At 44.7% G+C, this 24,923-nt stretch overlaps 1 protein-coding gene across 2 annotated transcripts; it reads left to right on the top strand.

Annotated features, from left to right (window-relative positions):
* The first annotated feature begins 1,306 nt into the window (after positions 1-1,306).
* Positions 1,307-23,586, top strand: glis2b (GLIS family zinc finger 2b). 2 transcript variants are annotated; one of them, XM_063904431.1, is made up of 7 exons: positions 1,307-2,170; positions 19,313-19,515; positions 19,748-19,878; positions 21,569-21,706; positions 21,801-21,934; positions 22,016-22,134; positions 22,706-23,586. In XM_063904431.1, exons 2-7 carry the CDS (start codon positions 19,338-19,340, stop codon positions 23,437-23,439), a joined length of 1,434 nt encoding a protein of 477 aa, XP_063760501.1. In that variant the 5' UTR covers positions 1,307-2,170; positions 19,313-19,337; the 3' UTR covers positions 23,440-23,586. The 2 variants fall into 2 exon arrangements, with proteins under 2 accessions (XP_063760501.1, XP_063760500.1); XM_063904430.1 differs by having other exon boundaries at positions 21,551-21,706.
* The last annotated feature ends 1,337 nt before the right edge of the window (positions 23,587-24,923 follow it).

The raw sequence follows: 24,923 nt of genomic DNA, 5'->3' as shown, positions 1-24,923 counted from the left end.
CATCACTGAAACTCTGGATGTCCCAAGATGGACCAAACATCTGTATTCAACACCACCTAGGTCAACATGGTAGCTATATTTGCAACTTAGATTGTAAATAATTGCCTTTAAGATCGGTTAAAAAGTGGGCTTTTACTAATAATTGTTATTCACTTGGGTATTAACTCACTTATGTCGATGCCTTTATTTATAGTCTGCTACATTAGTCACTAAATACATACACAAAACAACATTGAACCTGACATGCACATGGCAACACTGCATTAGCATGAAGGAACTGTCAACACCATTTTTTTCCCCAACCTGAGGAAAAATGATCAATGAGATATTTGAACAACAAACAGACTTTAAAATATTGAATTTAATGGAAGAATGTTTACTACAGCAAAGCTACACCAGGGTGTTTAACTAAAGCTACAAAGAAAAAGTAGTTCAAATATAACTAATTATCCCAGTTAAATTTCTTTTTTCAACTTGCACCTTTTTTGACAGTTTCACTGACTTGAGCAGTAGTTTGAAAAAAGGCTTGTTGTCTATTCCACGGCTACATCAGCATCGTACAATCTTAGCAACTTAAACAATCATTATCTTGCACCTTTTACGATGAATAAACTACTATACTGGTCTAAACACTGGGCATATCTTCTATTTCTTATAGCAGAACAAAGGAGGTCCCTTAGAGAGAGAAGCAATGGCAAATTAAATAAAAATCCTATCCCTTTATATCCCAAAATTGTATGTAGCTATAGCCAATAGGTAACTTTTTAAAAATGGCCAAAAAAGTAGTTTAACTTCTTAATTCACTATGCAAATACATACGTACATAGGCACAAAAATAGGTCACGTTTATAATATAAAAACATGTTGTAGTATTGAAACAGATTTTGTATTTGTTCTGCTTCAATAGTTTTTGGTTTTATTTCTCTCCTCTATATAATGTATTTTTTGTTGCATATATACCAAGTGTTGTTGCATGTATCGGGGTGGATATATATTTGTGTTCGAGTAAAATAACTGGCTGTGTGTGTTAAAACTTTTTAATGTGTAAAACTGTTTTGTTGGTTACCCAGAGGTCGTGGCCAGCGTGAGGACTGAGGCGTCTACAACACTCTGTAGGAGACAACAGACAGTGAAGCAGAGGGGTGTTACCCTTATTCAAGGCCTGTTGATGGAGGGGAGCTGAGGCGGAGACATGGCCATGAGGACGGAGAGAGAGGGACAGTTTGGAAAGGAGCCGGGGACTGCCCATGGTGGATGGGCGGAGCAGTAAGCATGCGCTGAGCTGGCAGACTCTGGGCTGGTCCTGACGGGCTGGCTGGGCTCCGGGCGGCTGTCTGTGCGCTTCAGACGGTCTTGGGGGAGACTACCACCAACACTCAACGTCTCCTGGAGTGCTTAGAGACATTTAAAATAAAAGAAATCGAGCAGAAGAGACACGAGGATAACTGCAAGGAAAGAAAGCACATTATAGCCCCACCTCGACATCTGGAAAAGCACCGAAGAAGGAGACGATCCTCCCCCTTTACCCCATACCCCGTCGCCAACCCGCCCTACCCTACCCACCACTTCGTGCCATCCCTCTGGTCTGATTTGCCCTCCCACCCCGTCAGGAGAACCACGTCCATCCACAGGAACCCCCACTTGACCAGCGTTGCCATTAAGCGATGCGCTTTGAATTTAAGAAGAAATCCCCTATCCGTTTTTGATGCACAACACAACCAGTGGCTTCATTTTTTCCTCAGCAGGAACACTTAAGGTTACGGATTTGGGTGTTTACACTTTTTGACGGGTTTCCAGTGGCTTGATAACATGCAGACTAGATCATTCCACGGCAACAGACAAGGCTGTCATTCCATAGATTAGTCTGTATTTGATCAACCAGCTGTCACGCTGCGTTTGAGCTTATGTCTATTTTCCCCCATGCTTTAAAAATCAAACCTGACAATGGTCTTGGAACAGACCGCCTCTCTAGATACCTAGACATATTTTTGCAAGACGTATCAACTCTATAATTTCGTGTTTATCGAAGGAAAAAAGCGACACATTGACGAGGAGTCATTTGACACCGACGCTGCTTGAGCCATAGGACTTTGCGTGCGAAGTTTGCACCGGGAAGAGGGGGGCCAAGTCGGAGATATCTCCGGCATATCCACGGCGTTTTCCCTGTAAGGTAAGCGAGGAGCGACACTATCATGCATATCAGTCCTTTATGTTGTTTCCTTTGTCATGTATGTCCACGTTGATCTCAGTGCGCTGCTACAATGTGAAAAATTGCACGAGTTCAAACAGGGTAGTGACCTATTTTCAGAGACTCTCCAGCGGTGCGCCCATATCCTGCAGCCTGGACTCCCCACACTGTCATATTCAAGGCCGTCGGCGGACCTTCCTTTACCGGCATTTTTTAGCACTTCACTGTCAGTACCTACTTCAACAAGGTACCGAACACTCTTTCGCGTGTTTACACCCCCTCTCGAACTGGCATCCCCTTTCTCAACCATTAGACATTTTTAGAGCAGTATCACAAATCCTGTCCTATAGGGGCGTTCATCACAGCCCAGCAAGCTGTTGTGCAAGATGCAGGCTTGCACTGAGCTCTCTGATGTTCTGTCACAACATCTGATAACGAGTTCAACGTCTACACAGTGCTGACATTCACTGAAAACAGTGAATTATTGGGAAGTAAAAATGTGACCCCCACATTAGGGTAAACACCCACACAAAATTGTGCTAAATATCAGATTTCTTGATATTATCAACACAAAGGCTAAATATTATTATTTAATGTCGCCACGTTTTACATGAGAAAGTGTGCTTAGATTTCTATTTAGTTTTTACTTTTGATGCATTTGTAAATGACCACGGCTTACCATGAGTATTCTTTATGCTCACTAACCATTTGTTGATGTGTTGGATCCCAGGTAATGAGTGAAACTAATAAACCCCTTAATTTGCGATCTTAACATTTTTGTTAGTTAGTTGAGGCCAAGCATGTAGTGTAGGGGGCAAGGATGAGCACAGGCATAGAGGCATAGATAAAGAGCTATTTTCCTCCAATTAAGCAATTCCACTGTCCCTAAGCCTAATTGTGTGCTCACTGGGACTGGGTTTAGGATGGACCTTCTCCCCATTGGCTGCCTCCCATGGGCCCATTGTTCCAGAAGATGTCAGGGGAGAGAGCCGAGCCTTGCCAAGGCAGACCTAACAAGCCCTTTGCTGGAGTGGAATAAGGCCTGATCATTAAAAAGCATTAGGCCACAATGCAAATCGAGGCACACTCAGGGGGCTGGAGTTATATTTTGGATCAGAGTAGGATGGCTGTTTATTTCCAAGGTGACTATAGGGGACTGTATGAACCATATGACGTGGAGCTGCATGAGAGAAACTGTCACACAGATATATGACACTGGAGAAGGTATGGCTATGGGCCCACTGGACCTCTCTCCAAGTATGTGGGGAAGAGGAGCAGCAAGGGAGGCAGCACAGGCTTTATGCAGACGGAAGGACTTTGACTCACTCTTATACCTCCCTCTTCCAGGCCCTGCTGCTATTTAATCCATAACCCCTCACTGAACTGGGAGCACAGGTGCTCTTCACGTCCACAGCCTGCTCTTTGCATTGTTTATCCAATCAGCTGATGATCAGTTCAGCTGCAGGTCAGCCTAACATCAATCTGACGGCCAGACGGAGAGACATCCATCGCTAACGGCACACTGGTTGTTCAAGCAATATTTCTCTTACACAGCACTTAGTCACTGCAGAGAAAAGCACCACCATAAAGCCAGATGTCTGCTGGGGTCCAGCTGCGCATCCCTGTGGTGGCATTCCACACTCTCAGGATATGTGCATGTGTTTGTGTAGGCAGACTTTTTTGCTGTACATTTTCTTGTCCTGACTGCATGCTTGGCCAGATATACTGTAGATACTTGGACAGCTGCTGCGTGCAACAGCTTGCACTGAGTTTTGGTCAGAGTTTAACACCAACTTGCTTTGTCTGTTGCAATAACAATGCTTGAAGTTACCCATTCAAACGCTTTCCACCCTGCCTGTCTTTAAAATCAAATAAGAGGTGTGGTTGTCACTTCACCAATTTTCCTGTGCTTTAAGATTTTGTCCCACACCACGAGTGTGTGACATCATAGCCCTGAGGTCCCAAACTGTGAGGGTTAGGCAGCTGCTTTATGGTGGAAAAGGTGGACCCTAATGGCATATTCCTGCGTCAGAGAACAACCACAAGGCATGTGGTAAAAGGATGGTGGGAACCCACAGTGCACTTGTACTTATTGCCTTAAACCAGGCTAATAAAACTGTACCGCATCTAATGTAAAAAGAATCAAGTTCAGTTGATTCTTCCATTGTGAGTATGGCACCACAAAGCAACTCTCATCTAAACAGTTTTGTTTTTTCACACAGTGTTGTCAATCTGCCGTGAGGCCACTAAAATATGTTTTCGACTGAAGTAAGGTGGCTGAGGACTGCTACCAGTTATTGGGTGGAATGTAATTGGTACAAACTACAGTGGGTGAGCCAGTGGGAGTGTTTGAATTGATATCACAGTGGGGTTTCATAACGGCTGGGGATTATGGTCAAGCTGAAAGGCAACTCAGCAGCAGGGAAGGAAGGATTATAGTGGGCAGTGAATAAGGCGGCATGCAGGGAGAACAAGGCACCTGATACACGTTTGCATTTATATTCACCATTCACATCTCTAATAAGACAATGTGTGATTCATCCATAAGTGGGCTCAACAGAAGAAACGTGACTCATAACATATATAATATACATGCAAGTCCCAGCTCTTGACCTTTGTTTAGGCTGAAAATGTCAGAGGAGATGTGCAATGTAGCCGGATGAAGCAATATGTCCTTTCCGTGAAATGAACTACAGAGAGCATGTGGTCTAGGATCTCTGTTGATATATGTAAATAAAGTCTACAACCTCGTATACAAATATATGTACAAAAAACAACACGAGCGGAGCATTTCCCCATGGCGGATGTCTAGACTCTTCCAATGCGCTTCTAGTTAGTGAGATTATTATCGACCCCTTACTTTATAGATAATTTGGAGTTTTTAAAAATGCGTAGTTAACTGATCTTGGCTATACGGTTTATATGGATTTGATATGTACCTTTAAATCCAAGTTGAAACAAAGCTGAATCAATAACTGAACTTAAGTTAAACTTGTAAATGACAGGCAATGACTCTCTTGGCTCTCATATAATTACAGTCCGGTTCTGTCCATTTTTCCACAATATTTTATCACTAATCATTGCCATGTGTGCAGCAGTGGAGGTGACACACTCATTCTTTGCAGTGCTGCAGTGTGATGTGTCTATATGGGGCGACAGCCAGACTCGAGGACCCATACATTAAGAATAGACAGAGCGGATACAGAGCTTGACTCACACTAACTTGCAAACTGAAAGAGACCAGCACATACCGCTTTGCTCCCTGGCTGGCTGGGCTCACGGAGCATGCATTTTTCTCCAGTTAAACTGTAACCACTAATCACCTCACGGCCTCACTGTTTCCTCCTGGAGCAGACCATTCCTGGGTCCCCAGGGTGGGTTTAAATGCCCCTTCTTGCACAATTTGGTTTATCCTTTTCAAAATCACCTGTGTGGGACATCCCAAATGAGCAGGGCTCTTGCTCTTTCTGCGTGGATCTGCCACAGGGAAGTTTAAGGGTCAGTTCCTCTGTTGCAAGTCTGCAGTCCTGCATTTCCAAAATAAACACAGACAACTCAGTGCCTCACTCCAGTTACCCCACCCTACCTCTTCTCATTTTCTTTAATGCTCCTTCTGCGCTCCCTGCTCAGTGATTCTATCGTGAGAGAATTTCAGCTCGTAGAGTCTTTCAGACAATACGCAGACCATGTCTGGGGCAGGACACATTTGAAGAGGAAAAGTTAAAGAAAGAATACAGGAGTAACGCCAGGACTCCTAAGAATAACAGCAATCTAAAGGAGCTGCAAAGGGTAGGAGGGAACAGAGGAAAAAACTGTTTTTACAAAGTCCATTTTGGGTTTCTATCAATATACCTGAAATGTAACTTCTGGTTGAAAGTAAACCTATATCCAGCTGGAGCTTTGATATCTGGGAGCTCAGTTCAAGAAGCTGAGTTGTACAGTAATATGCTCACAGCAATGCAGTTTAAGTGGAGACACAGCTGGTTTGTATTATTATTTACTTGCTTGGCCAACACCCTGAATTCTCCAGTTTACCCTCAATAGCACTACAGCAGTTCAGTATGACTGAGGTATGTGTGTGTGTGTGTTTGCTTGTTTGAAGAGAAAAAGAAAGGGAGGAGCCGGACAAGAGGGGCTCTGCCTGTAAGACGGTGAGGAATAACATGCTGGGCAGGGAGAGAATGGAGAGAGGAATTGATGGTGTTTTTTACAGAAGGGGATGAGGGAGAGACGGGTGAGGCATTTCTGAGACTCCAATAAGGCTCTCAAGTCTGGGCCCGGCTCCCTGTCTGGGCATATCCAGTCCTGTCAGCTAGCTTCCAGACTTTGCCCCCTTCACCCCCCCCTCCCTCCATCCACGACTCCCTGGGACTCCATCTCCTCCTCGCTTGTAACTTTGCTTCTGCTCCCTCTTTTCCTTCTTCCCTCCCTCGCATTATCGTCTCCCACTTTCCATGAGTCCCCAGCTTCATAAGTGACGCTTGCATTATATAAGACATTCTCAATCTTATACATAAAGGAGGGAGAGGGAGAGAAAAAAAGTTTGGCCTGTAAGTGTTTACCTTCTCTGTGGTGTGGAGATGCTGCCAGCACTAATTTAATTCATATGTACCATGGCTGTTTTTTTTTTTCTCATGAGGGGAGCCTTATATAATTTGGAAATGTTTGAAAGAAGATTCAGTGAAAAGAATACTTATTCTGACCTCAGATACCTTAACGAAAAACCCTCATGGATTTTATTTGGTTGTTAAAAGCTTAAATAATCCACTATCTGTGGCCATCTTGAATACCGACCAGTCGCTGTCTTAACACATCCTGTCTTTCTTTTCTTATTCAACCCATTTCTTTTAAATGTGCTTGCTCCTTGTTTGCTCAGGTCTCAGTAAATGGTGCCGTCAGTCATGGTGAGCAGGGTTATTCCTAAATTGATTCTAAATGCCAGCATTGATTCAGTACAGAATAGTGTGTAAGAGCACGAGTATCGCCTTGACCTTCAACACTAATTGAGATCCTCTCTCATTCTTTCCAATGCTGCCGATATACTAAATGATAGCCTTCGTCCACGGCACATTTATTAGCCCTTGCTGTGTATCTTGCCAAATCAAAAGAGGAATAATATCCAAATCTTTGTGAAGCTTGTTTCCAACAGATCACGCTCAAGCCAACAAATCTAAATCAAGAGTTTAGTGCTTCTCCATTTTACAGCATTATGCTCAATTCTGTCTGTCGCCATCTCACTCGCCCTCCATCTGTCCCTTTGCATCTGTCTCTCTGCTCTCTTTTTCTGTTTCTCCCTCTTGGATGGAGCCGCAAAAGATAAAAGCTGTAGGGTGGAGCCTGTCACTTAGTTGAGCTAGAACACAGACATACAGAGAGAAAAAGAAAGGGAGGGAGATAAAGGGAGAATAGAGAAGCGAGAAAAGGCTGTCATATTGACCTTGTCTTAATGCCAGCCGTGGTGGGAGGGGACACAGGGCGGAGAGTTACTCAGAGAAAGCAGGCGCTCCATGTGAGGAGGGAGAACACAGTTAAGTTGGCACAGCCTCACAAGGAAAAGACAACACAAGCCTTGTGTGTACATTTGTATGTGAGATCACTGACGAGGAAGGCAGAAAGGCTGTGATGGAGGTATAGCAGACAGTATGGGGGGCACGCCCAAATATAAAGAAGCAGGAGCTCACACTACAGTGTGTGTATGCCCAACACACACATCATGTCACTTTGTCTGTTAATTGCTCTCTTCTGTTTTGTATTCCTACCTCTTCCTGTTTTCTTCCCCTTTCAATATGCTTTGGTTTTGGAATCTGAGTCCCTACCCTGTCCCGTCTCTTTGTACATAAACAAACTGATGCACACATATATACTCACATGCTAACAAACACACACCGACAGAGAAACTCCCCGTCCGAATCACATCTGGCTCTGTATGCACCCCCCCCCCCCCCTCCGCCCCTATCACCCCTATCACCCCTACCCGTTCTTGGCCCTCTCCTGTGCAGTGAGGCTGTTGCACAGGTGTCCCCCAGCCTGCTCCAGGGACAGGGAGTTGTCTCTGGAGTGTCCACAAAGCCTCGAGCAAAGAAGTAGAAAAGCTACGACACCGTAGACGTGTCAGATTGGCCTCAACAACACCACAGAGCAATAAAAAGCGCAACAAGCACCCCACCCCATGCGTTGCCCCAAGCCTGCCGGAGGCCTTGTTGCATAAAGCTGTTGTTGGGATCATATTACCATGGCCATTGAATGAGAAGACTTGCTTCCCAGGGAGTTCACTATGTGCTGTTGGCTTATTGAGTTGCAAGCAAATGAAAGTGGCTGGGGTCAGTGTGTACACGCAAAAGGGGTTTGTTTCTCATGCGTGTGGTGCCATAATATTCCCGTCCAGGAAATGACTGTGAGACAGGCGCACCCCTCCCAAAGCTGGAGCGGTACCACAGCGCTCTGAACTGGTCTGAACTCCACAACACAGCCAGCATGCTGTGCACTAGTGTGTGTATGTGTGTTTGTGTTTGTGTGTGTGTGTGTGTGTGTGTGTGTGTGTGTGTGTGTGTGTGTGTGTGTGTGTGTGTGTGTGTGTGTGTGTGTGTGTGTGTTATGCATCTGTATGGCTGTATAAAAGGGGCTACATATGTGTTTATGTGTGTATATACTGAATGCCTTTATACCTCTTTATCTGAACCATATCTTGAGATTGTCATTGGGAGGATACACCACATTCTCCCAGCAACTGGTGCTGAAATATACCCCGCTGTTAATGTACCAAAGTTTCCATACAATGTCCCCCCTATTAATCTGCCCTCAGCGTGCAGTTAACTGTGTGGGAGAGAGGGGTATAGAAAGAAAGAAAGATTTCTGGACCTCTTCCCGCTCCCTCCTACTCATGGCTTAGAACTGGGGTTGGGTTTTCACCAGTGAGGGAGTACAACAGACATCTCCTGTTGAGTTCAACCACAGCTGCTTTGTACTCTGTTATGTTTTGAAGGGAGCTTGAAGCTGTGGTTGTTATTAAGTGATATACTTTCCTACAAAATCAAGTTTGGGGATGCACACCTGTGTGTTTCATTTTGGGGGCTGAAGCCCTTACTTGAAAGGCTTAAACCCTGCTCTGGGATTTAGGGAGTGGCCTCTTGTTTGTGTGTGTGCTGAGGGAACCTGGTATTTTAAAGATTTAGGCAGGTGCCAGAACTTTGCATTCCTTATCTGACCTTGTGCTCATTTCTGCTGCCTTTAGGGGAGGTCTGCCTCTACAAAGCCGGGGAACCAGCAACTAATGCATGTGTTTGTGTGGGAGTGAGTGAGTGAGTGAGTGGTGTGTGTGCATAGATCTTCACATAAGCATAGCAAGATTTTAGCTTTAATTTTGGCCCTTTAAAATGCAATAACCTCACTCTCCATTCATGTGTAAGTGCGCTGTGTTTGATAAGATCAGTCTCTGCATGCATGCATCTCTACAGGGCTGAGCATATCACTGCATAATGGTAATACATATGGTCCGCATTGCCCCAGCAAGGAAATGTTGTCTGGAAAATTAGAGATCTCAACAGATAAGGTAAAATTCCAGACATCGACAAATATTACTTGAATTTCATACTGCCAGTTTAGGTATTAGGATAATGCTAATGTTGGTTTGAGTCAGCTAGAATGACAGTATTTAGCGTGGGAGTAGCAAAGAAGCATCATTTCCTAAACACAGACCCTATCCAGCGGACACAGCTGGTTAGTGGGCTGATCTAAGGGGGAACGAGCTGTTGTGCTTTTCGATCCTCCAGAAGAAATCCATTCAAAAGTTCCTTAGGTACCTTAAATAAAACAAAGGAGTCCAAATAACCCCCACGCACCTCACTACATAAAAGAAAAACATGTTTACCCCAAGTTAAGTTTTGGATATGCACAAAACTGTAGAACAGAGTTGTAAACTTTTATCGCTGTGCTTTTTCCCTCCATTAACCACCACTAGCCTCAGACAGTTTTTCCTCTTTCTCTCATTGGCTTCATTTCTTCCCCCCCCCCCCACATCTTTTTTTTCCTCTCCTGTTGCTTTCCTACTGAGCGTGTTGTGGTGACGCCCCTGCTTTGGCTAGCGAGCTGACTCCAGACCCTGTGATTGCGCGCAGGAGTCGGAGTATTGCATCACTGCCTGTGGGGAAAAGCCACAGGAATGGACTGAAAATGGGGGGAGAGAAGTAGAGAGAGAGAGAGAGAGAGAGATGATGATGAAGGGGAGGAAGAGGAGCGAGTGATGAAAGGACGATGGGGACATAGCCTGAGGAAGTGAGGAGGAAGTCGAGAGGGAATTGGACAGGGGGAGATCATGCACGTTTTTGTTTTTGAGAGAGAGATGAGAGAGGAGGAGTGAGATTTGGAGGGAAGGCATTCAGTGGACTGCAGGAGGTAGAGAGGCCCAGCAGAGTTAGTGGGAGGTCTCCTTCCACACATACTTCTCTCTTCTTCTTCTTCTTCTTCTTCTTCTTCTTCTTCTTCTTCTTCTTCTTCTTCTTCTTCTTCTTCTTCTTCTTCTTCTTCTTCTTCTTCTTCTTCTTCTTCTTCTTCTTCTCTTCTTTCCTCTGCTCCTCTCACGGATGGTGGTAGGCCTCCTGCTGCATTCATTGGTTCTCCGACGCCCTTTGCTGCGCTATGAAACCTCTATGTTGTGAAATGCCCCACGTTATTGTAAGATTACTCACCTCTCTTCAAAGCCCACAGTACCGTTGTGCAAAGTGCCTTAAGCATTAGTGTTTGGCTGGTTTACTGCTCAAACACGGCTGAGTCATTGTCCGCTGGAGGATTATCTGTTTATCGCTGATTGCTGTCCTGATGTGACAGTATAGATTGTTTTAGTTGATTAAAAACGTATGGATCTGATTTTTAATGGGAGTAGGTGGGAGAAAACATACCATTGACTTTAAACACATGTTGCTTCTCGTGACCCCTCAATCACATACCGTTAATGTCATATAGCAACTACTTGGGAATCTAATAAATTAACTGCGGCTTGGGGGAAAGTTTCCTAGTCTCATGCCAATATGCAGCCACTCTTTCCCCTTATACCTGACCCTTTTTTCATATGTTCTGACAAAACAGTCTGGTGATTTGCTTTTATTGCAGAATCGATTTTTTCGATAAAGGATGAAAATCTAGATATTTTAGTCTCAAAAGTGAAAATTGATAAAGGCAAGCATTATTATATTAATCTGATAATGCATGCTTCTCTTGAAATTCATCTGTTATCCTTTCGATCTGTCCCCATCACTCAGAGTCAAGTCAGGTCACTGTGTTGTACGATAATCCCTGGGTTGAGCAGGTCACAACGCTTACTGACACAATGTGAAATCTCAGTCAGATGGCTGTTTGTAGATCATGCACGACATAATCTCACTATATGGCAGACTAAGTTAAATTGCTGTTCTGTTGTAAGGCCTCCCTGGATGCAATTAAGATGCACCCACTCCCACTATCCAACTAAAGTTATACTCAGCCTGGACAGCCATTAATGTGAAATCTCAGACCAAAATCTACGATGCTCTCAGTAGCCTTTTTTGCCATGTTTCTGCACAAAAGAGTAGGGTAAAAACAATGTTCTTATTTGCAGGTATGAATGCAGATCTAAATCTTGATACCACAATAAAGTTTAGGGCTTAAAATAATTAAAAAATAAAGGCCAGCAATTATTATTATTATTATTATTACTGACCAATCAATCCACCAGTCGTTTCAGCTCGATGGCATCACATCTCTTATATTGAAACATGCCATCGTGGTGTGCTGAAAGTTCTTAGTATTTACATTTTTTAGAATCATAATCCAGTATGGGTGTACAGTACACACAGATACCTTTTGCTGTGTGCATAGATGTCCCGTTATTCCTAACCACAGTTTTTTCTAAATCTAGAACAACTCATGTCAGGCTGCTCATACCAAAGTTTGCATCCAAACAGAAACGTTAGTGTTCAACCACAAAGATGTGTTGCGTTAAGCGCTTGCTCTGCCTTTCTCATGTAGCAGTCCTCTTTGACAACAAACCGCAAGTGCGGCCCGCCCTCCTCCCTCGTTCCTCCCTCCCTCCTGGCACCTTCCCTCCCTGCCTGCCCTCTGCCTGGAATTCCTCAGTGTCTGAACGCTCTGGCTGCAGGCCATCGGTAGCTCGCTGAGAAGCTTCCTGTTGCTTTCTCTCCCTCCTTCAATCCCTCTATCCCTTACTTTTTTCTTTCCTTCCTTCCCTATCCTTCCTCCTGTCTCTTTCATTGTTTCTGATATTTCCCTTCATCTTCTCCTTCGCGTTGTTATAACATGATTTTGGGTGCTTACACTCTTTAACTGGATAGATTCCTATTCTCTTTTTAAAACCCGAAGAGAACAATCTTTTGCTTATTTTTCTCTGTGAGTTGAGGCGTGAACACATGTGTCATTCGGTCTGTACAGCAGACATTGTGTGCTCCAACATCTTTTTCTTTTTCTCCAGTGGCTCCATGCATGCTGCCATTTCATAATCCATTGTACGTTCCTGGGTGCTCTTTTTGCAACAGGCGTAAGGAGGAGAGGGTCACGTTACGATTGAAAGTCGCTTAATTTGTTTATCTTGAAGAAATCTTAGAAAATTAGGAAATAATGAGGCAATTAAAATACCATTACTGACAGGTAGGCCTTTCATATCAGGTGAGATAAGAATGAGATGAGAATTGGATGAAAAGAACAAACTGAAGGAGGAAACAAAGCGGTGGACTTGAGAGAAAAACAAAAGTAAAGAATAGAGTGAGAGAGAGAAAGAGGGAATGAGAGGCCCAGAGGAGGAGGAGTGGAAACTGAGGTTTCCTGTCTAAGGAGGCGGCTGGCTGAGGAGGACAGAGGCAAGAAAAAATAAAAATCTCTCAGCTGTGATGTTTGTGTGTTGAGTGATCCATCAGGGTTGGAGGGCGTATGCGGGGGCTGTGACTCAAATGTGTTTGTGTCAGCTGAGGAGGTGGGGTCACTCATGGCTATTACGTCAAGGAACATCAGCAATCATAGAAGTGGGAGTGAAGGACTGACCCGTGTGGGCCTGGTTTCTTGTGTCTCCAAATCAGTAACAAACATACTAATAACTGGAAATTAACCTTAGTCTCACCTTAGTCTGTATGTTTATCTTTTGTCAGTGGTGTGTGAACCCCTCTGTAACTAATATTACCTGACTTTGATATGAGTCTGTGTAAATGTTAAGTAATGCATACACTTTACTTTGAAACATGCAGTTGCTTCCATACAGTAACTTCAATTGTAATTCGGTATTGTTAATGTAAACCTGCTTGATCTTGCAACGGTTTTTTATTTACTCGTTGTCCCCAGTTAAAGATGTAAAACCCAAATGTCAGGGGTCAGAGTTCACACCACACCCACACCTCATCAGTAACCTTTGACCCTTTCCTCCCCACCTGGTGGATGGAAAACCCAGCAGGTCTAGACATGAGCTATTCTACAAGCACAGGTCTTTACCCATCACTGCTATACCACGTAACAATGGAGCACTAACCTAGCCTTTAGACAATTACTGTTGAGGATTTTAATCACAAAAAAACGACTAAAAAGCACCTGCTATGAAGCCACTGCTAGAGACCCCCGGAAATGAACCCAATCCTATAGCTCTACTTACAACACATAAATGTAGACTCCACGAATCAAACCCATCGGATAAACCTAAGTGAGAGATTTCAAGCAAAGGCTTAACTGAAGGCCCACAGGTCATTTCAAAGGCTTCAAATTGGACGATCACTGAGCACCACATTGAAAAATGCTCTGTCATCCCTGACTTATCAACGCCTCACAAAACCAAGTTGTGTGATTCAGCAGATTCAAGAACCCAACTTGAATTTATCAGAAAAAAACTGGCCTGGCGAAGTAGACATACAGGATAGGTGGTCACAGTATACTCAAGATTTGCAGGAATTGCTACTTTCTGCAAAGTTACCTTCTACTGTAGGATGGTCATTAAGGGTTTTATAAAAACATTTTAAGGCCCTTCACATTTACAATTACATCGGTAACATAAGTGGTTCGACGCTCCCAGCAGGTTTTTCTCTCTCTTTGCATTCTGTGTGTGTTTGTGTGTGAAAATGAAAAGAGAGCCTCAGGGAGAGATGGCTTACCTCCTACAGACCACCTCCCAGGGTCACAGCGGGAGGCAGATTAAGTTACAGCCAACCTCAGAGGGAGGATCACACAAATTGTGCACACACACACACACACACACACACACACACACACACACACACACACACACACACACACACACACACACACACACACACACACACACACACACACACACACACACACACACACACTCTGCTCTTTTAAACCCTTTATAGGAAATAAAATATTACACAATATAATTTGATATCCTGGAAAATAATCATCTTATACTGGTTATGCTCTCTGATGCTTTTTGTTGGCTCGCCGTGATCTGATGGGGCCAATATGCGATCCTGTTCAGATCAAATCGGGCTAAAGATCAATTGGTCGCAGTGGGGTGAAAGGTCAGCTCTGATCCTTGTGAGCCTGGGAGAGTTGAGGTGTTGAAACACATAGTCGTCCTTTGACCTGATGCCCCAACGTGCTAACTCACCCATTGGCTAACTCCCACACCCTTCAACCTCGACCCATGTTCACCTCGAACACACACACCTCTTCAAAGGGCAGTTTCCTTATGCAGTGGGTGGATTTGGGTGGGAAAGGGGCATGCAGGGGAAGAGGTGACAGGGATTGCTAAAGAGGACACACACAAACCTCTCTTTCAGGACTCCTCTTCCTCAACCACTTCCTCCTCCCTTCATCCTCACCCTTGTATATCCTCGCTGTGGCCCCTTTGGTCATCCCATCTCTCCCCTCGCTCTGCTGTAGCTGTGTTTACTCTGCGAGAGAGAGAGAGGGCCCAGAGAAGGGACAATGCCGCCTTTCAGAGAGACTGTGGACCCCACGGGCTGAGCAAGGAAGTCTGCATGGGGGCCAGCCAACACCCCTTTCACAAACTTCACAGCCATCCGCCACTGAGCTTTACACACACACTCACATATCACGCTAACGCCATACTCCTGCCTTCACTGTATCATTCTTCCTCTTGGTTGCCCTTTCTCTTTGTCTCACATTTCCCACAAACATAGCCTCAGTGACTGTGGCTCACGTAACTGGAGTCCAAGATCCACATGCTGTGAGTCACTTCCCAGCCAGTCTACATTTTCCCCACTAAAAAATTAGGAAGGGGGGTGGGGGGTACAGCATTGGGGACTGATTCACCAGAAGCTGAACTGGCCCGACTTCACTGGAAGCACATAAGTGCGGTAAGGTCTGCCTTGGATGAGGCGGGTAATGTAGATATCTTATGACCTGCTCAGATTCTCGAAGGACAAAATAGTCTGTTTGTCACGTCTGTTTCTTCGTTAAAAGTTATTTGAGAATGTGCAGAGTGGCACACACCAGTGTGAATATTATGCAACTCTTGTCTGGTAAACCATGCTTTTTTTAGCTACCTTGCCTCTCTGGCTGTTTCCAGTTGTTACTAATACCTTAGATGCTGTTTTGAAAATTAAAAATTAACATATTCAACATTTCTGTAGCTATAAAGTATGGTAAAGACAGTGATTAATTAAACCTTGAGATCATGTCCAGAAGAAATGCTAACATGCTGCAGGGCTGCAAATGATTACTTTCGGAATCTTTTCTGGATTACTGGTTTGACCTATAAAATGTCAGAAAATAGTGATACAATGCCTCTTGTAAGCTCCCAAAGACCACGATGATGTCTTGGAGAGTGCTTGGTTTGTCTTACAAATCACAAAAATACTCAGTTTATTAAGACAAAAAAAGGCATTTTACTAACTCTTGCTGAATAGGATAAAGTGAGAAGTTAGTATGAATATAATCGAAGCTCATTTAGTCACATTTTGGAAACATTTAATACTCATGACAGAAACACATGACACATGCATTGGAATTAAAAGGAAAAAGGATTTAACTGTAAAGAAATTGACTTGTTAAGACTGATTCTCTATGGCCGCATTGTCATTTCTCCTCCTGAATCATACCAACAATGCTCTGTATTATATTAGGGGAAAGGACACATTTTTTACAATTGTCTATACAGTCCATTATGGAGGTTAAGTAATGGTTTTGCACGTGGATCAGCTAGCGGAGAAGAGGTTTTGTGTGTGTAGACCCCTGTAGTGTGTCACAGTGAGAGCTCTACGATCAGATGATTTGAGCTGCCAGAGTAGTTTATATCCTAGTTGTATGGATCCAAAATTTCCATATCTGTTTCTTATTGTGTTTTATAATAAGGATTATATCACTGATGGGAGGCCAGTTTTCCATTTGTGTCCACAGCTGATAGGATTTATAGAAAGGTTAAGCTGATTCTCGGTCCGTGCCTCAGGGTAAGGGCTTTTGCTCAATTAAAGTGGATGACAGACGATTTTCTGCTACTTTAGCCAAACAATAAAGCCAAAAGTCTTGGCAGGCTTTGTGGTAGGGGTTACAGTAAATTAGTCACACCCACCCAATCCAGTGAGAGAGACAGAAATGTGGTATTAACCGCAGCTTGTACTAAATGAGGATCATATCCACTTTGACAGAGCCTAACATGTTTATTTTCACAGCTAATGGCAGAATTTGCCCACATGAAAAACTCCTATGGTCAAAATGATCATTAGAGCAACTAAAAACAATATTGTTTATCATTACACAATTGACCTGGCTTTAAGCATGGAATCATGTATAAGACAGAGAGCAAGGGGTGCTTCTGGGCCTTACTGTTGCAGTCAAATGTCAAAATTCTTTAAACGATTGGATAATTCTCAATACAAAAATATATTTTTTGTCTCTCTCTTAATTACCTGGGGCTGGCCCTATTTTAATTTCGAAAAAGGCCCCCAAGCGAAGCAAGTTGACTACTCTTGAATCAATCCTCCTTTCTATACTAATATCCCTACTTAAAGCTATGTCATTTTAAAACCTGAAGTCACTATCAGGATGGACGAGGAATCATGTGCTTTCAAATGTGGTTTATAATTAGAACACAAATTTGTATACAGAAAGATCTCACTGATAATGGCATAATGCTCCTCTGTGTGAATGTTCATACAGTATGTTCTTCTGTTTGCATCCGTACATGTGTGTATCATCATCCTCTTATCTATGGCTGAATGAGTCTTTACACCCCCTCTGGATGTATGTGTATGTATGTATGTTGGTTAGTGTGTGTGTGTGTGTGTGTGTGTGTGTGTGTGTGTGTGTGTGTGTGTGTGTGTGTGTGTGTGTGTGTGTGTGTGTGTGTGTGTGTGTGTGCGTGCGTGCGTGCGTGCGTGCGTGCGTGCGTGCGTGCGTGCGTGCGTGCGCGCGTGCGTGTGCTGTCCCTCATTGGGCTGGTGAACCTGCTGACCTCTCTACTCCGTGCCTCCCAGACACAAGAGCTTCTCATGTGGCCCCTGGCCAGTCGCTCTCAAAGCCCACCATTCACTACCTCCAACCGTGGCTTCTGTGAGTGTGTGTCGGCATGTGTTTGAGGGAAAGGGAGGAAGAAGTGGGGGGGAATTTGTTGAAATTATAGTTTGATTAATTACTTGTGTGTATGTGTGTGTGTGTGTGTGTGTGTGTGTGTTTGTGTGCTTCTGTAAGTATGATGGATTTGAACAGAAATATAGGACACCCTGCAACTGTGTGTGTGTGTGTGTGTGTGTGTGTGTGTGTGTATGTGTGTGTGTGTATGTGTGTGTGTGTATGTGTGTGTGTGCGCCTGGTGAGAAGGAGCAGTGAACCCTAACACATTGTTGTGGAGGGCTCGGCATTAAACCAGCAGTACTGTACTAGCACCGCCTACATGTGTTAAGCAGTACGTGCTGGATTAGGGAATAGTCAGCGTTTGTTTAAATAGAAAATATCTGTCTTTCAAAGAATTGTATTTCAAGAGGGTTTTCTTTATATTATCAACCAATTATTATTGTTTCTGATGCCTCCAATATTCAAGTATTCTACAATGTTACCAACCCGCTACCACACAGTATTCTACAATGTTACAGATATTTTATTATATTTCATAAATACTCCTAACTTACTTATTTTCCCTGAATGGGTACTTCTGTACATTTTTATTTTATTTTGAATACTATGCGCATGCCTTTTTATGTAATAGTGTGATCTTTGTATTTTTATGTTTCATCTCTAGCTATACTGCTGTAACAATGTTCCCTCTGTGGGACAAATAAAGGAATTCTGATTCTGAAATATGTTTTAAATTGACTTGCTGCAACCAACAGTTATTGTCTTTATTAGATACTCAGCAGACATTTTTCGCTTTTTCTATATATATCGTTTTGTCAGTCCAAAACCTGCAAACCAACACATTTTTGAAGCTCTCCTCAACCCCCCTGACTAGTAGGGTTCATCTACGTGTATGGTTGAGTAGCTATTTGCTAAATTCTTTGCATGGCCCAACACGGGGATGCTGGATCAGTCTAGTGGCAGTGAGGAAGAACACAGCTTCACCTCAGCATGACAGCTAGATGAAGCGTCCGGCCCACAACCCTCAGGCAGGGTCCAGAGGTCAGTGTATTTAGAGGAGGGAGGAGGTACAGCTGGATTGGAGGCCCGGGGGGCTGCCGGTGGGTCTCAAAGGTCCATGGGGTCTTAAGGTGCACATTGTGGGGGCTTGAGTGGGGGCAATGTGACAGGGTGCAAGGGCCGGTGACTGGCCAAGGGGTGGGGTTTAGCAGGGCTGGCGGTGAGGGTGACCATCTGGATTGGATTGTAGAAATTCCTCAGGAAGAGTGCGTGAGTAAAGGTCAGCATGGAAGAAGAGGAGGGGGGGGGGGATGTCTCTCGGATGTCAATGTGTGTGTGTTTATTTTTCTTGGGCTCAGTCAGTGTTTCAGTTTACGATTGTGGTCAGTGTACCATTGTTGGAGAGAATTTCTTACCCTGTGGGATTGTGAGATGCTTTCAACAACATTCACGTGGGAAATATTGCAGGTGGGGGAATCTGTCCGACACTGTTTCACATCGGAATGCAGCCTTTCATTGTATATGAGGTTATATGAAAGCCAAGCTATCCCTCATTGGCCCCACTCGGCCTAACGCTGCCCCTCTGTGTGACTGTTTGTGCAGGTGGGTGGTCAGCAGGATTGTGGTCATGCTGTCCCTGGACGAGCCCCTGGACCTGAAGCTTCCCCGGCGGATAAATGGACGGGATAGAGGAGCCCGTTCACCACCCCAATCTATGCTGCACCCCAAGCGAGCTCGTCAGCTCCGCATGGCAGATGATGGAACCGCAGTCATAGAGCCTGCCTCGCCAGGATCTCCGCACTCAGGTAGGTCAACAACGCACTACATTCAATTGCACTAAAAACCTGAAGTGTCAACCTCATGATTATGGAAAAGTCACAGGATCACGGAAGTAATTGAGATTGATCCTCTGAGGACTATGAATATCTGTACAAAAATGTACAATTCATCTAACAGCAATGCGGTGGATGCATGCTGCAAAGAGTCCCTATAACAGATCTCCCAGATAATCTTAACAGCTGTGTGTTTGTTTTTCAGGTGTGCAGGTGGTCCCTCATGATCGGACAGACACCCCCACCCCCCCTGCTGTGGACCTGAGCATGTCTCCCTCCTCCCGCCACACCCCCAGCTCTCCAGAAATGACCAACGGCAACTATATCCCCTCAGGAGTGAGTCTGAAACTTAAAAACAAACGGATACAGACCTGTCCACCCCCTTAAGCTCTGACCAGCTTTAATTCTGCATCCACTCTCTCCATTGTTTCCCTGGTCTTTGCTCACCTCAGTTGTTGAAATAATAAACATCATCGTTCAATGCAGGAGTGAACAGCTAACACTTTCCTGTCTAGAGCAGAGAGTGACTCAGCCTGATGGGGTCAGCAAGTCAGGAACAACATTGGGTTGTATCACACTCTCTCAATAAGTGAATCAGGCTATGCAAGGGTTGGAAGGCCTGTGTGTGTGTGTGTGTGTGTGAGAGAGAGAGAGAGAGAGAGAGAGAGAGAGAGAGAGAGAGAGAGAGAGAGAGAGAGGGAGAAGAAGCTCTTATCAAACACCTCTTGTGTCGCTAACAAGTACCTATGTCTGCACAACTTGCACTCAATGGCCCCACTGGCATGACATGTGCCTGTGTTTGCGTGTGTGTGTGTGTGTGTGTGTGTGTGTGTGTGTGTGTGTGTGTGTGTGTGTGTGTGTGTGTGTGTGTGTGTGTGTGTGTGTATAATCAAATTTAGGAGAAGGTACAGCCATGCAGACCTCACGCCACCTAATTCGATTCCCTCCCAATTGAATTGAGAAGAGCTGGCTGGGACCATTCACCCAAATCCCCCCTGAGTCCTAGAAAGCCCCCCGACCCCACTGTTAAACACTCATGCTTTACTTATCCCTAGTGGACATTATAGGATGCTTTCTGCCGCTCCTTAGTCTCTCTCTCTCATACAGGCTTCTTATAGATGAACAGCTGCTCAGACTCATACTCACATGTTCTATCCCCTACAGCATCTCTCAAAGCTGCTCACATAGTTTTGCATGCAGAGGCACAGCTCAGTGCTGGGAATTTGTCTCATTTTATGAAATTTGTCACATAAACATTTCTGACATAGCTGAAAATAAGATACGATTAGCCAACCACAGGATTGTGATCCATTTGCACCCTTATTCTCTCCGTGCTTCCCCCACTCTTGGACTCATGTGTTAGAAATCGCTTTTTTAAGACTCTGTTTTCTTGATCCTAATTACTCAGTTTGTGTGTGTGTGTGTGTGTGTGTGTGTGTGTGTGTGTGTGTGTGTGTGTGTGTGTGTGTGTGTGTGTGTGTGTGTGTGTGTGTGTGTGTGTGTGTGTGTGTGTGTGTGTGTGTGTGCAGGTGCATTAGCGCTTTGAGCCCCAGCAGAGGTTCAGTGAATTTAGCTGCTCTCCTGCAGAGCTCAGGGATATTGAGAGGTCCTCTAAAACGCGGCGGGTGACTACCAGGGGGAAAATTGGAGTGAAGAGATGATCATCAGCAGTTCTTTACACTATTGACAAAAATAAATTCATGTGTTTTTCAAATATTGAATGTTTAAGTAAATAAGGCCATCTGTGTGTTATCCAGTTGATGGTCTATTCTCAAATATGCCATGTAGGCAGTGCTACGACAGCTTTAGCGCTCATACAGTCGACTAAAAGGTTTTTACCTTTAGAGTCATGATTGTGAGCATCATGAGGTTTAATTGTACTTTGAGACCTCATTTTACCCACTATTTTATTTTGTATGTATTTGTATACATTTTTTTAGAGCTGTAGATAAGATTAAACATTAACTAAAGCTAAACTGGTGTTGCTCTTTTTCTGTTTGTTTACTAGAATTCTCACATGTCACAGGCCTTTCAGTTTTTCATGCCAATTGGAGCTGGGGGGGGACTTCACCTGCCGTCCTCCATGTTCATTAGCCAGACAAGCGACAAGAGAGCGTCTCCTGACCTCTCAGCAGATGAACAACTGGCCTGCCACTGGAAGAAGGTAAGATTGAGAAAGAAGAAGAAAACCCACTCATGGACAGCCCAGTATTCCCTTTATCATAACCATTCCTTTGAAATGTGTTTGACTTCTCTAGTGCCATCTGCTCTTTGACTCCCTGCAAGACCTGGTTGACCATGTTAACGACTTCCATGTCAAGCCCGAGAAGGATTCTGGGTACTGCTGCCACTGGGAGGGCTGTGCTCGCAAGGGGAGGGGTTTCAATGCACGGTGAGGAAATCGGACACTTGTGTCATTTATTAAGTGTACATTTCAGTGGAGATTTTAAGACTTGTTTCTGTCTGGCTGCAGGTACAAGATGCTCATCCACATCCGCACACACACTAATGAGAAGCCCCATCGCTGTCCCACCTGCAACAAGAGCTTCTCCCGTCTGGAGAACCTCAAGATACACAACCGCTCACACACAGGTCAGTGGTAGAGCCGCAAACACACAATAAGTCAAAGCTCAAATCGATATGTTTTCTTAAAGTAGCAACAGATAAGTTCCCCCTCTAGCTTTTCCAAGTGGTATTCATTTTGATGTCACTATCTTAATGAACATTTTGTATTGCTTTACATATTTTTGTCCAAAAGAAAGAAAAAGAAGCAATGAACAACCTAAAGAAACCAAATTTGAACTAGAAACCCACATTTTAGTGCTTTGGTACAGAAGCACCATTCATGAGATGGCAGGTTTTTTACTCCCTGATCTAAATCAGTAGAAAGAACGTTTCATTCCCATTCTTCCTCTTCTTCCTCCTCCTCCTCCTCCTCCTCCTCCTCCTCCTCCTCCTCCTCCTCCTCCTCCGTTACCTGGGCTCTTTTGCCAGGTAGAGTTTCCACAGTTAACAGGCAGATGGTGTCAATTTTCTAGTCATTATATTGTGCAATACCGTTCACTTTATGATAAGTCCAAGCAAAAAGTCATCTATTGCCACTAGAGTAAAAGTGCAATAATTAATTAATTTTTAAAATCTGGATCATCTCCCCTCCCTACAGGTGAAAAACCCTACATTTGTCCTTATGAGGGTTGCAACAAGCGCTACTCCAACTCCAGCGACCGCTTCAAGCACACACGCACACACTATGTGGACAAGCCCTACTACTGCAAGATGGTGGGCTGCCTGAAGCGCTACACAGACCCCAGCTCACTCCGCAAGCACATCAAGGCTCATGGTCATTTTGTGGCCCAGGAGCAGGGCTCCCCAGGTGGGGTGGGCTCCCTGCTGAGGGGGAGTCAAAGTGGAGTGCTTTCTGTTGATGGGGGGAGGGATTCCGAGCTGTCTTTTGTGAGGGCAGCCCACATTATCATCCCAGGGGCAGCGGCTGCTTTCCTGGGAGGCCATGCTCTGCAGGGGCTGGGGGGTGCCCTACCCATGTCCTCCCTCAGTTCTCGGCCCCTGGACCTCAGCACACTGGGCTGCCCCGGCTCCTCTCCAGGCAGCCTGGGAGGCACACCAATTCTGTTCAACGGCTCCCCGCTGGGCCTCGGCAAATCTCCTCTGCTCTCCCCAGCGTTCTCCTCTTCCCTGGGCTTGTCTATGATGCCAATGCTGGGGGCCTCGTCTGAGAGAAGGGCCCTGAGCCAACATGCCAAGAGGGGAAGGGGGGAGGATGCTGAGAACGAGGTGACTGGTGGGGTCCTCAACCTCTCCACGGGATCCCATGATCCTCTGTCCTGGGTGGTCATCCCCCCAGGCACCGTGGTGCTGAAGCCAGCTGTGGTCAACTGACACACACACACACACACACACACACACTCACACTCACACACACACACACACACACACACACACACACACACACACACACACACACACACACACACACACACACACACACACACACACACACACACACACACACACACACACATTCCAGTAGAGCTCAGGGGGGTGGGATGGGAGGGTGAACGCCACAGTGAGGGCACAGGCGGTCAAAGGTGATGGGGATTGGCTTGCACAATCATATCCAGGCAATGCAGAGAGGTTGGAAGAGGATGAAGCTATATAGATACTCATGAAACCCTCAATCAGCAAAGCAAAACATAACACTACACCTCACAAATAATAAGTATACAACGCAAGCCTCTTGTTTTAATGGGAAAATAAACTTGGGGCCCAAGAACTCTGTTCAGGAACATGTGTGGCTCAGTATTTTCATCAGAAGGCCTGACGATGGGCTCCTCTTCGCCCTCTTATTTTGTATTTTATACTTTCTGCATTCCTTTTTCCCGAACGTGACAGTCTTAGTGCTCTGTGTTCTTACAAAGGTCCTGATTCATTCATATGTATTTATATGGCTGTACTTGATCGACAGTGTGCCTCCAGTCTAGCAGTGAGATGGATACACCACGAAACTGAATGACGAACGCACAGTTAGACAAACGTGCACTTAGGACGATTCTTCACAGTTGATTTTTAAGTATTGACCTATTTTTCACAGGCTTCTGTGATTAATATGATTCAGACATGCTTGCCAAACCAAAGCAAGTGAACTCAAACGGTCTTAGACTTGCAGTTTCAGCTCTGAGACGGTTCAATTAAACACAGCACTTAATAGTGTCACCTGGTAATACTATTGAAACCTCAAATCTGCTGCTAAGCTTTCAGCTCCTCCAGTGTAATATACTGGGTGAGAGCACTATTGACAATCTATCCCCAGTTTGGGGAAGGTGACCAACAGGGACCAGCGTAGTCCACCAGAATGTGTGCCAGGTGTACCGACTAGGGGCTTTTATGGCATAGAGCGAACAGAGGACATAACACAGACAAATGGTGTAGCATCACCTGACAATTACCAATCATCACTTCTTCTTTTACACAAGTGAAATGTAAGGCACTGGTGTGTCTGGCTCCTCCTTCTGGTAGGACACGATACACAACGTCCTGCTTTCCATTTACAGAGCTAGTCCTTTTTTTTAACTTCTGGATTGTCCAGCTGCTTTCCCGTAATTGAATCAACACGGCCAGTTTGTGTATGAAAGGGCCACTGTGGCGATAAACACTAGTGTCTTGTTTTACTTAAAAGTGACCTGACCTAATACCAGCTGTGAAAAACAGGTGGTTCGTCATTTAAAAGCCCCAACTTGTCGGTTGATGTTTGGTCACAAGTTCAACAAGTCCCATGCTGTGCCAAAAATACCTGGAGAGGGGATAAGGGATATACGTATTGTGCCACAGAGGGGGGTGTGATGCACTCAATGCCACATACAGCT

Source organism: Eleginops maclovinus, chromosome 16 (assembly GCF_036324505.1).
Source record: "Eleginops maclovinus isolate JMC-PN-2008 ecotype Puerto Natales chromosome 16, JC_Emac_rtc_rv5, whole genome shotgun sequence".
Taxonomy (NCBI): domain Eukaryota; kingdom Metazoa; phylum Chordata; class Actinopteri; order Perciformes; family Eleginopidae; genus Eleginops; species Eleginops maclovinus.
The sequence above is the reverse complement of the archived record's forward strand: the minus strand, read 5'-3'. Positions and strand labels throughout refer to the sequence as shown.